This window comes from Natator depressus, chromosome 4, assembly GCF_965152275.1.
Source record: "Natator depressus isolate rNatDep1 chromosome 4, rNatDep2.hap1, whole genome shotgun sequence".
Lineage (NCBI taxonomy): Eukaryota > Metazoa > Chordata > Testudines > Cheloniidae > Natator > Natator depressus.
Window position 1 is genome coordinate 115,823,442 of NC_134237.1, and position 12,919 is coordinate 115,836,360.

A 12,919-nucleotide genomic window follows, 5' to 3' on the forward strand; every position below is an offset into this window, starting at 1 on the left:
GTGTTTTTTGGAGTAAACTTTCTGATCAAAAAGGTGATGGATTAATAGGACCTGCAGACACAGCAAAAGCTTTCTCACACAGAGCTATTAATGCCCCACAAATCCTGACCTGTCTCACCCTTAGGTCTCTAATGAGCAGAGCTGGCCAAATGTAATGATTCTGTGATATAGACAAATGTCCTCTAGAGACAGGGATGAAATCACCTAACACATTTTCATATGTAACCTAATGAATATTTGATCCCAGGTCTCTGGGGGTGAAAAGCTAACATACTACCAACCTACTCCAACAAGAATCATTTAGATTACACACATAGATTTGTTTCAGAGTAGCAGCCGTGTTAGTCTGTATTCGCAAAAAGAAAAGGAGTACTTGTGGCACTTAGTCTCTAAGGTGTCACAAGTACTCCTTTACATAGATTTGTGTCTTCACTATACTGGGTGACAAATGGACAATCCATCATGACCATATATATAAATACACTGTACTAACCAGCCTGTGTCCATGAGACACATTTGGGTTAGAAAACCAAAGTATTTTGCATATATATTTTAAAATAATTTTAAATAAAATGCACCTGTCACCTTTGCATGCAGGAATGCACCTGTCACCTTTGCAATTAAAATGCAATAATAAAATATTACAAATACATAATATGAAAGAAGCGGGATGACAAAGAACGGCATCATTTAAAAATAGGCTAGTCACATCCAGAAGATGGCAGAATGAAGCAGACAGAGTGACAAAATTATCCACTGTAAGAGGATTCAGTAGTGTTAATAAACTAGGACGTGAGTTTGATGAGATAAAGATTTGGGTTTACATACTGGTTAATCATTCAATCATCCACCGTGAGCAGCTTTCTTTCCACCACCAGTATCTTGCTGTAGAATACAACTCTTTTTTTTTTTTTCCTTTTCATTTAGCAGGAAATTTCAGCCTTTTTTTTTTCCCCCCAAATTGGAACGATTTTTTCACCTGAAAATGTTGGGATTTCCCATGGAAGAGAAATTCCAGTTCCTGATCAGCTCTATTATCTACTGTAATTAGAGCCATGCAGGCAAATCCCTGAGCCCATGTGAAGCTTCACTGACGTCAATGGGACTCCACACAAACACAGGTCTCCACTGATGCATATTCCGTTGCAGGATCAGGGCCTTACATTGTTAATTTTTCAGGGCAGGGGCCATATTTTTTAAATCACTGTAATGTGTCATGTAATGTTATGACCATATATACTTTTTTTTAAAGAAAATAATAATCCTATCACCAGAACCTCTTCATTTTGAGTCTATGGATGAACTCCTGGAAATCAATGGGAGTTCAGCCATTGACTTCACTGTGGCCAGGATTTCACCCTGCATCTGCTGTCTTACACATCACTTGCAGTGGCATCCCGTGCTACTGGGACAGCTGTACACCATTAGGCCATGGTTTCCTGGAGGGGCACACTCTCGTGTCTCAGAGGACATTTTAAAGGGACACAGTATTTGAATTTCCTTAACTTGACTGATTTCCAGATTCAGAGAGAGCTCCCTTTCAAGAACTTGGCCTAATTTATTTATATATCACTTTTTAGAAAGTTTTACAGGGTTGGTTTTTTTGTTCCCTTTGTAGATGTTTATAAGGGTCTTTTCAGCAAAGAAGCATGAACAGGTCTGAGAGCAACACCATCAAATGTGCTTGGGCCCACAGCCTTGCCCCCCTGGCATACACTGACTTCTTCAGCAGCAACAATACTGGGGTAAGGCCTCCCAGCTCCTCAACCGCTCCCCAGCATCTTCACAGGATTCTCCCTGCTGTTTGTCCACCCAGTTGCCAATGCTCCCAGGGACCCAATTCCTGCATCCCCATGTCCCTCCCACCGAGGCCCCTTCTTGTACTCCCTATGTTCCAGGCAGGGAGCTGTCAGGAGTATCACCTTACAGCCCGCATGCTGTATCATTACACACATGGAATTCTATACTGGCATTCCTATAACCCACTGATTTATCATTACAAGAAATTAGATTCAGCAAGGAAGCTTTACTAGGCAGTCTCTGTTTTCACACCAACACTTTCTCTGATTGTTGTACTAGCAGACAAGTTTCCCTTCTCCCCTGTCACATGAAACATATTCACTCTCTAAGGGAAACAGAAGATGAAATGCAACTCACTCACCTGAGCTATCAAATCTCCATTTTCAGCATGGACCATGATCACAGCTCCAAGCCCTTTCAGAAAGGTAAAAGCTTCATAAAGCTGTAAGTGGTACAAAGGGGGTCATGTTACTGAATAAGGGTAATATGTTACTTATTTCACAAACATTTCTCCTCATATTTTGAATCATATTTTTATGCTGGCCCTTGCAGAAGTGTTCGGCCCCATGTACAGTCCCTGCTAGGACCTCTGTGGCTGCTAGCTATTCCATGTCCCCACTCTCCACACCAGCCTGTCACCGAGTGGTGCAGCTGCTGCAGTCCTGAGGAACTATGTGCCACCTATAGGCAAAGTGTCTCCCTGAGGTCCTTCTAAGGCAAGGCAACTACCCACCACCTCCAATACAGTCATATGCCTCGTGACAGTTCTCTGGTATGCAGTTTGAGTACAGGCAGCTAACTAAATAAATAGATACAAAAAAGCTTCCATGAATGAACAAGGAATAAGTCCACTAAATGGGAATAGCAGTTAAGCTATAGACACTTTTAGTACAGCTACAGTACCCGTATGTTCCCTGAAGTATACACTTCACGCACCTTTCTGTAAGTGTGGGCACAGTTTCAATCTCATGAATGTCTTTCATTTACAGCTAAAGAATTCTACCGTTTTCTCTCATGGGTTTCCATGTTAGTTGCTTTCCAACATTCAAAATAATCCCTACAAAAGGGAAGCAATAGATTCAATTCCTTACATGTGGGCTTTTCAAAAGCACCCAAGGGAGTTTAGGGACTGCCACTGAAAGTCAATAGGCCTTGTGCGCCTAATGTCTTTAAGCACTTTTGAAAACCCCACCCTAAATTTTCTGTATGTGGTCTCACTAAGTAATATCAGGAGCCCAGTTTTCAAACTTGGGCACCTAAACTTATGGTATCTGGTCTTCAACTGAGTCACTCAAACAACTACTCAATGGGCTTGGGGCATGTGAGCACTGATCTGAGCATGCAAATGTGTAAATGGGCACTCTGCTTTAGCCATTCAAGTTTGAATACTGGATCCCTTGCCCCCTTCTCCACCTTTTCTTAATATATTTTGCTGTAATTAATTCCATCAAGAAGTTGGACTTAGCATGCACCTCTTCTCAAGAGGATGCTGTTACATTTAAAAGTCTAATGAAAACCACATGTATTGGAAGTATAACAACAGTTGTTTAAGAGAAAAGGAAACTCAGCTCTGGAACTAAGTGGGAATGAAGCATTTGCTCAACTGAATAAGCAAACATTATTATTACTAACAGATGCCATTGTCCAATTACAATGATCTGCTGTCTGTGAATTAGAAAGCTGAAGAGGTTGGGTCTAAAACAAGTGCTATACAAACAAGCTCACTGTAATCTCCAACTCCAACAACTGAACTCAACCTTTCCCAAAGAACGTGCTTTAGCAGTTTGCAGTGAGTGAGAAACATGTGGGATTTCAAAAGCTATGTCACTTTTAATATTGCCACTAGCGTATCATCTCTTTCCCCCCGCAACTCAGACTGAATGTTCCAAAGCCAACAAGTGATGATATAAATCCAGGGCAAAATCTTGAGGGGTGTCTGCTACTTCCATTGAGCTTGATACCATGAAACACTAGTCACCTCTTTGCAAGGTGCTGAGTGCCATGTGCTCCCAAGAGCCTCCATGGAAAATACAGATGCTCAGCATCTCTCAGGCTTTGGCCTCCAGAGAGACAAATTTCATATGTATGCATTTTCTCAAGTTCAGTTCAAAAGCACTATGACTGTCTCAGGTAGCTCTAAACTTCTTAACTAATCAACAGAAAGGAGTTTATGTATATCAACAACGATAAGCATGCTGAAGAATACCTGACTGTCAGACATTTGATAGAGATCTTTATAGGCCATGTAGACTTGGAAAGAATTAACACCTGTTCCAAGACAAAACACAAGGGAGTTGTTAAGTAGATTCTTAAAGTATTTTTGAAGGTCTATTTTGGAGGAAAAGATTATTCAGGAAAATTGACACAGGATATTCACCTTGATTAAGTGATGACCCCTTTTGCTGGGCCAACCACCATTGCAATTGAGATATATATGAGATATATATGTGTGACCAAAGAGATACATTAAGCCTGCCAAGGCGGAACCAGTAGTCATTTCTTATCTAAGGGAACCCAGCCAAAGGTAATTAACTTAATTATAATCCTATGTGAGCATTCACTGGATAGACAGGCTGAAAGATATACTCCTAACCAAGTAATTCAAATTCTCTGTTGCAACTTTCCTTTTTTTCTCTTAGGGCCATACCCTGACCCATTGGCATCAGTATGTGTTTTGATTCCATTGAAGTCAATGTTCTCCCTGAAGTCAATACAATACTGTTCTTGCAGCTGAAAATGGATATGGCTTAAGCTGCACTTTTCAGTTAGTGGATTGCCCATATATTGATGCTCAGAGACCAAGGTGCAGATTGGTAATGTGGCACCCATCTGGCTATATGGCCATATAGGGTCAGAGATCCTCCCTCAGCTGGTGTACATTGACCTAGTCAATGGAACAACATGGATTTACACCAGCTGAGGATCTGGCCCATTACTTATAAACCTAACTATTTAAACAAATACTTTTAAAAATGTGCCTGATGCCTTCTCTCATGCCAGTGAGACCCAGCAAGGTCCCATCCCACATGTTATGAAAGTACCATTTAAGTCATGCCTATGGAATCCTGAAGATAGTCAAAGAAATGGGTAGAGCAATCTGTGGATCCTCTTGGCCAATATAGTACTTTCCTATGTGATTTCTTTACATCATATGGTGAGAGCCGAATAGATTCATGGGTTATGTAGATTGGCTGCTGAAATGGTTGCAAGTCAGAGGAAGCTGTCTGCACCTTTATGAATAGTTGCTCCTGCAAAATTTTCAACCTCTCTAAAGCCAAAACCTCTTTGAATGAGCACTCTATTGATTTAGAACTGATTAACTGTCCAACTATGATGGGCCAATCTCATCAGCAGCCCTGAAAGCTCCCTGGCGATCCTTGGAGAGCATATTAGACAAACTCAAAGTTGAAATGTGATAACTAAGCATTGCTTCTTAACTAACCTGGGATCATTTAGTCAATCAGTGTAAAGTACATAATAGGGTCTAGATCTTCAGTTGATGTCAATGGAGCAATGAAGATTCACATCAAGACAATTTATACCAGCTGAGGATCATGGCTTAGATGTTTCCAGTTTTCAGCAGATATTATATATTAATTTTTAAAGCTCCTGCCATGTTGAAAAAAGTATCCTATTTTATTTGTGCTTTATTTGTGCTTTACCTCTATGTCTCCTATCACACATGAGTAATTCACACTGACTGAGACACACTACAGCATCAGTTTTCAGAGTAGCAGCCATGTTAGTCTGTATTCGCAAAAAGAAAAGGAGGACTTGTGGCACCTTAGAGACTAACCAATTTATTTGAGCATAAGTTTTCATGAGCTACAGCTATGCATAGCTACAGCTATGCATCCGATGAAGTGAGCTGTAGCTCACGAAAGCTTATGCTCAGATAAATTGGTTAGTCTCTAAGGTGCCACAAGTACTCCTTTTCTTTTTACTATAGCATCAGTGAGAACGAAGTTGACCTCCAAATAGTATATCTCTCAAACAATCCACTTAGGACCCCATAATACATTCTGCTTTCTGGACCAATGAACAGATTCTTTCTTAAAGTAAATGCCAGGTCATATTTGTACTGAAAACTCAAATTTTTATACTGGAAGCAAACTATTAACCCGGTTGTCTGCACCCGGCTCTTAATGTAAGCCCTCAAGCACATACAAGAGCCATCTGTGAGCCAGCTCTGGAAAATAACAGCTAACCTTTGATACAAACTGCAGTATACTTGCTTGATAGTAAATCCAGCTGAAACTAGATTTAAATCTACATGATCAAAGATGATAGCAGGGGCAGAGGACTGATTTGGCACTGTCAACAATGGCAAATGCTGTCAGCCTATAAAATCAGCCCTATTATAAAAAGCATTGTAAAATTAGCTTCATTTTGCCCAAATTGTACATAATCCTGAAGATTAAAGACTTTAAAGGTTGATAGAATATTTTGTGGCCTAAAATCTGTTTACACAGCAGGTGTACTGTTACAGTAGTGCTGCTCAGGATGAAAAGTCCTATATTACTCCATCTATGTGGTTTCTCACTGAAAAACTGTCTACACAGTAAACAAGCTGTGCTTTGTCTGTATAGTTATACAGTACAGTTCTATTTAAATAGAGCTTCTCAGATATGGTCCATCACAACACTCTACAAAGGACACTGCATGTATGTATTTGGCTTTCTGACATACAAGAGTCAGCATATATAGCCCAGATTATACTTTTAGCAATAAATACCTAGTTGGTACTCAGGCACTCTGAGCGCACATGAACAAATGGGTAATGAACTATATAAATGCATGTTTTGTGGGCACAACTTAGGAACCTAGACCAAGATATTTTTTTTTAAGTGTCTAAAGTTAGGCTCCGAAATAAGTGACCTGATTTTCGTAAATATTGGGCCTCCACTATCTTCCAGTGGGTGCTGCTGAATGGTCAGCAGTTCTGAAAATCAGGTCACTCCCACAGATACCTAAATGTGGATTTAGAATCCTAACTTTAGGCTCCAAGTTTTGAAAATCTTGGCCTTAATTTTGAAAATTAGCCATATATTTCCAAAACTCAGGTCAAAGCAGGTGAAGTGCCATGTGGCATTGTTGTTCAAAGATGTATAGCCTATGACGACTGTCCAAGCACTCAAGGTTGGTCTCCTAATTTTGTTATCTTAACATAAGGCCTACCTTGCACTTTGCATAGAGTTATTTCCATCTGTCAAGTGCTATCATTTTTAATCAGATAACATTTTCCCCTTGCTGATTTGAATTCTCCTCATCTCTTACTGGCATAACTCTACTGCCTCTAATGGAGTTACTCCTGATTAATTGCAGTGCATGGAGTTTCAGGCCCACTTTACACAGGGGTAAATGAATACAAAGGTTCATGGCCAGGGTATCTAGTACCTGTATGCCTCTTTTGTGGGAAATAACAGGACTATCTGGAGTACTTCAGAATTGAGAATTTGCACATTGCTTAGAGAAAATGAAAACATTTTATTTTCATTAACTAACCTTTATCTTGCACCAGGATATCCATCTCTTCCCGGATCCCATCATACCAGCCGGTGATATCCACATGGAGAGAGTAATCACAACAGGATTTGGTGTCAGCTGCCTCGTGCCACTTTTCAAATGCAGTCAATAAACTCGCTCCAGCTTCAGGAAGCACGTGATCAACTGAAATATAGATGAAACACCTGTTACACAAATTGCACGTATTTCCTATTCTGCAGTTTCAGTGATTATCTATAGTGTACCTACAACAAAGCAGGATTTTTATTGACACAGTATAAATTGCAGGATGTGGGACAGATACAGACCTTTCAAGTATTCCAGCTTTTGCAGAACATTCTGCATTGAAGCTGAATCTAGCAGCCTGTTTTGCTGTACCATGAAGTCAGGAAATGTTCCCAGACATGAGAGAGAGATCTAAACACCCTGTATCTTAGGGAAGGTGCACTGAGCTGGTACGCCGGAGATCATGAATTCTGGTCTCTACTGACTGCCATTTACATTTCTATGCACTTCATAACTCTCATTATTGACCAAGGCCTTATATCCTTTTCTAGAAGGCTGTCATGAATTAGCCCATTCCTCTTTACCAATAAATTAATGAAGAGATCTTCAGGCAGCATTGGGAATAGAATCCAGGGCTCCAAAATAGCAGATTCAAGTCTTAACCACTCAGTCACGCTGGCTTTCAGAGTCAGTGTGATAATGACTGGGACTAATGATGCATGTAGAATTACTCATGTTTGCAGGGTTGGGTTCTACTTGAATAATGAAAACACAGCAAGGTGTACTGTATCTTAACATATGCAAACCTTCTGGTGTATTACTGAATGTATAGAACTGAGCCTTTTACTGGGCATTTTTCAATTCTGAAAGAAGGAAAAGCATGTTAAGAAACTTCACACTATTAATAAAGTAGAGAAATCCTTAAATTAAACAGTCCTAGCAGCTACATTAAATAAATGAAATAACTTCCAAAAGGAAAAGTACAGCTATTTAACAATTGTCCAGAAAGAAATCTGTTTTAACCTCTTCATTGATGCAAACGTACTGAATATAGCTGGCAGGTCCCACCTCATGTTCTTGATGCATTTGAACTTTCCATTGATTACAATGGAGCAGCCATTTAAAACGTCTGCACAACCGTGTGCAGTGGAGTCCAGCAGAGGGACTGTTAGCAGAATGCTGTTCTGCCATCTTTACTGGAATATACTGAACAATATTATCCACCTGCTTAAAAGTGAATCTGGTTTTCCAGTCCAGAGAGGATGGAAATAAAAGCCTATTTAGACTTTCTAAATAGGCTAAAAGATACGGGAGCACCCAACTGAAGAAAATATACTAAAAAGCAACCCTTTCCACTATTAAAAAACAATAATGTATTGTGTGCCTATTTTCATGGCCTTTTGGTGCATGACATACATTCAAAGCAAAGCACCATCCAGAAAAACTAGCCATCCCCCACGAACCACTTCCAACTCGAAGGGAACACAGCTCCATGGGGCAGCATCAGACAGCTTTGGCCATTTACCCCAGCTGAGGCTCTGCCCCACATAATCTTAGTCCAGAGCCAAGCAAATGCGAGGCAGAAAAGATGCAGCTTGCTCAGCAATCTGATGCGCAAAGGACGAGTTTAACAGCCAGGACCATCCTACCAGGACATCCTGCTTCCAGGATGTAGCTGTAAGCAGGCTTCATACCTCCCTGGGCTCATATCTGATTTCTTATACCACTGGTTTATTACTTTCCACATTTTTACCAGTATCTGATAGGACACTGTAAGCACAACACTTTATTAGAATTGTTGCTTTGCTTTGTTACTGCCTGTATCAACTGATTAAAAAAAAAAATCAGTGATAGCAAGTATAGTAGATCTCATGAGTGTTATGTGAGAGAAATACAGGACACACTTGTAGAGCTGGCTTGACATAAATAACTTCCCAATCATGGCCACTAAGAAACGAGGCAAGGTGCACGGACAGTTAAGTTGGCAATAGGGGCTTGACAAGCAGTATGCTGGAGTCAGGATGTCTGTGCTAGCTAACGCAAGCAGCTACACCGTAATACTACGGACAACTGACAAGATCAATCTCAAATTAAAGAACAGGTTCCCACATGAACAGCACATGGACAGAGCATGCCGGACTGGTTCCTGCAAAGTAACCGAGCCAACCCAAAAATGTGTGATGTAATATATAGCAAATGCAATGTAATCAGCAAATATATATAAAGGAAGAGGTTTTCTGTGTAACTTTGGATGTGTGGTACACCCTACACTCATCTCCTACGCTTGAGTCTGATCAACTCAACGTAGCTTTGCTGTTTGCCAAACAAAAGGAGAGTGAGAAATTCTGGAGTTGAACTGAGTGTTTTGGTTCCCAGGGAACTAGATGAAGTGTTCTCCCAGAAGCAGACATGGTGCTCTGGATAAGTCGGGTGGAAAAAGCTTCAGAGGGAATCCCAACAACACTACCCTATGTGCAGCTGCTTTTTCTAAGGGTAACCTCATTTTCATGTTGATCCTGGTAAAGTTGTCTACAGTAATCAGTGGAGATTCAAGCCGCACAAGACCCAGACATTGATCTGATCTTAAATGACTTCTGAAAACAGCTATGTAGAATATACACTGATAAACCCAGTGAACATCATGTGAACTGAAAACAGCAGGTTCCGCTCAGCACCAAGATAGTTAGATTTGAGAGGTGAGAGTGTCTAGTACTTACTGATCATGGTGGTACCGCCTGCTAGAGCTGCTTTTGTGCCTTGATAGAAGTCATCAACAGCAGTCATTCCTTGGTAGGGCTTTTGTAGGTAAGTGTTGACATCGATTCCCCCAGGGATAACCATACGCCCATTAGCCTCAATGGTCTTTACTCCACCAGGAACAATCAAATTCTCTCCTATTTGTCTAAACAGCAGGAAAAGCACAAGGAAATTTCCAGACAAAAACTAAATTAAGACACAATCAAGGTTGAGGGCACATATCAGTAATTTTGTATTATTAATATTTGTATTACCATTTAAGGTAAACTATATTATAGGGAAGTTGCAATTATTTCAAAACCAAACATTCTAAACCCAAGACATTCAAAATTAAAGTTAAACTTAAAAGATATTCAATTCATTTTAAGGTATGAAAATGCACAGTTAGGGCACCAAAACAAACTCTAGTCATAGTTTCTTCAAACTTCCCCTATAGTTAAAACTCAATCTTGTGCATAGGCTACATTTCAATATATATGAATTACAGGTCTTGTAATTCCTCTTGTAATTCTTCAGAACTGAAAGCTTCTTCTTCAGTAGAACTCTCAACTCTGTCCTACAGTGACACAATGCAAAATCCATACAATCACGAGGAAGGCATTTTAGTGTTTGTGGACTCCACTTAGATTAAAACTGATTTTTAAAAACATGTACGATTTCAAAAATTGTTAACCCCTCCTGGGGTCAATACAGGGCGAAGTAAAGGTTCTATGCGTACCACAACACTGCATTTCCACACCTCAGCTTGCTTGGGTTTGTTTTTTGGTTAACATTAACTGTGAACTTCCTGGGCTTATACTACTTTGTTTTAGGATAATTACCACACCCTGTAATGTAGTTTCCCCTAAATTATTGATACATACTCTTAGCCCTAACTCCTTTTCAATATAGATTTTCTGTGGGATAAAATAATATTTATGTCCATATATGTGTACTCATCCCAGACATATATAGATCCTGAATTTATTTTGTCCAACATTAAAATGCAATAGCTACCCGTGAAATGAAACTTGGCAACTGTTTAACAGCCTGTAGCAACAATTTAGGATGGGAAATGAATATAACTATTAATTATACCCAGGGGAAACTACTAGTAATTACTCAAACTGGAATTTGCCCAAACAACCAGAGTTTAAAAAGAACCACAGGAGATCAAGAGCTCATTTTTACACCTCATCCATAGGACTCCACATCCAACAGCACCGTGTCCCATACTACAGTGGGACACAGGGCTCGGTTCTAGTCTAGAGGGAAGAGGTTCTGAATTAACCACACTGCTTCCTGCAATATCTGGACTTTTGCTAGAAGCCTCCATTCTAAGTACTAACCAAGCTTAGCGAGTGAGATCTGATGCCAGCTCAACTTGAGGCCGTATAGCTGTGTGTGAAAATGCCCAATAGTCACCCAAATGTTGCATTACATTGGGAGGCATGCGGTAACATGTTTACAACTATGATAAATATTAATGTAGCTAATTATAGAGTGAAAAATAGGTAGGGAATTAGTACAGCTGCATGAATGCAAGCAGACCAGCACAACAGGTTACACAAAAGGGACTTAAGATGCTTCAGGATTCTTCAAATTTGAATTGCAAAGAAATATCACAAGGTACTCAACAAATGAAAATAGGGGGAAGATCATCAGCTTGTTTAAATCAGCATTTCTCCATTGTTTTCAGTGGAACTAAGTCAATTTACACCAGATGTTCATTTGTCCCTAACATTATAATCAGAGCTACATTGCTTTCCTTGTGTGGCAAGGAGATCTGAGAATGGAAAAAAAGAACTAAGATCCATCTCCTTTAAATTCTACTTTGAAACAAGAATAGCATTCCAAAGACTACATGTGAACACTGTGAAAAACAAGAAAACCAGAGAATAAAAGTAAGCTGGTTTTATTTCCCCCTTAAAAATATCATCTTTTCAGATTCTGATTTAACTAAGCACTTAAGCACATGCTTTGCCAAAAAAGGACAGGCTTTGCGATGTGCTTAAAGTTAAGCATTTAAATACAGGCCTCAGTCCCGCTGAAGTCCAAGCATGTTAAGCACGTGTAGAAGTACTTTGCTAAACCAGGGCCTGAGCCATTCTCAGTCCATTGCAGAGCGTCAGCTTCCTCAACATTGCTGCACTCCATTATGTTGAAGTGAATGGATTTCACTACACTTGGCTGGTGCGGATAGCAAGGTGGTGCCACTTTTAGACAGCCTGTCTCACTTCTAGTGTTGCCACCCAGGTTAAGCCTGCTGGAAGAAGGCTGATCCTCACTGGCATTGCTCAGTGATTTTTATTCTGACTGTTTGACTGGAACACTGAGCAAGAGGTGGTGTGTCAGGCTTCTTGGACAGTTCATTTTGGAATAATATTTGTATGCTAATGAGAAAGTGGGGTCATTTAGTTGCTGCTTACAAGTGAGAGAGAAAGGGAATTATGCTTAAAGTTACCATGCAAATGCCCCCAGACACCATTTGATGCACCAGTAATCATTAGCAACTTGCAAGATTCACCCTCTCAAACAGTTGCCATGCTCTATAATTTCCTGTGAACAAAGCAAGTAAGCAATGTCATACTACACGAACAAGTTGACTAGGGCATAATGTAGAGGCCCCAATCCTGAATCCACTTACTCACATGCTTAAATTTATGCACACGAGAAATCCCCATTGAGCTCAGTGCAGATACTCAGATTTGTAAACAAAGAACAAAGGGTGGGAACCAGGCAGGTACTTAGGCACCTAAGTCCCATTTTTAGGAGTCCAAGTCCTGTTTTTAGGCACCACTGCGATCCACAAAACACCCACATGGCTGCTGCCTAACCCTGTAGGTGCCTACGTTTTTTTCCTTTGGGTATA

General features: G+C 40.2%; 1 protein-coding gene across 3 annotated transcripts in view; it reads right to left on the reverse strand.

Moving 5' to 3' along the window:
- The window catches only part of CRMP1 (collapsin response mediator protein 1), a 59,752-nt gene that overhangs the window by 19,843 nt on the left and 26,990 nt on the right, over window positions 1-12,919 (reverse strand). For all 3 annotated transcript variants that reach the window (XM_074951697.1, XM_074951698.1, XM_074951700.1), the window contains 4 exons: window positions 10,029-10,213; window positions 7,306-7,470; window positions 4,007-4,068; window positions 2,162-2,242 (listed from right to left, as the gene is read on the reverse strand). In XM_074951697.1, the coding sequence (XP_074807798.1) occupies window positions 2,162-2,242; window positions 4,007-4,068; window positions 7,306-7,470; window positions 10,029-10,213 (493 nt within the window). The remainder of the gene's footprint in view (window positions 1-2,161; window positions 2,243-4,006; window positions 4,069-7,305; window positions 7,471-10,028; window positions 10,214-12,919) is intronic.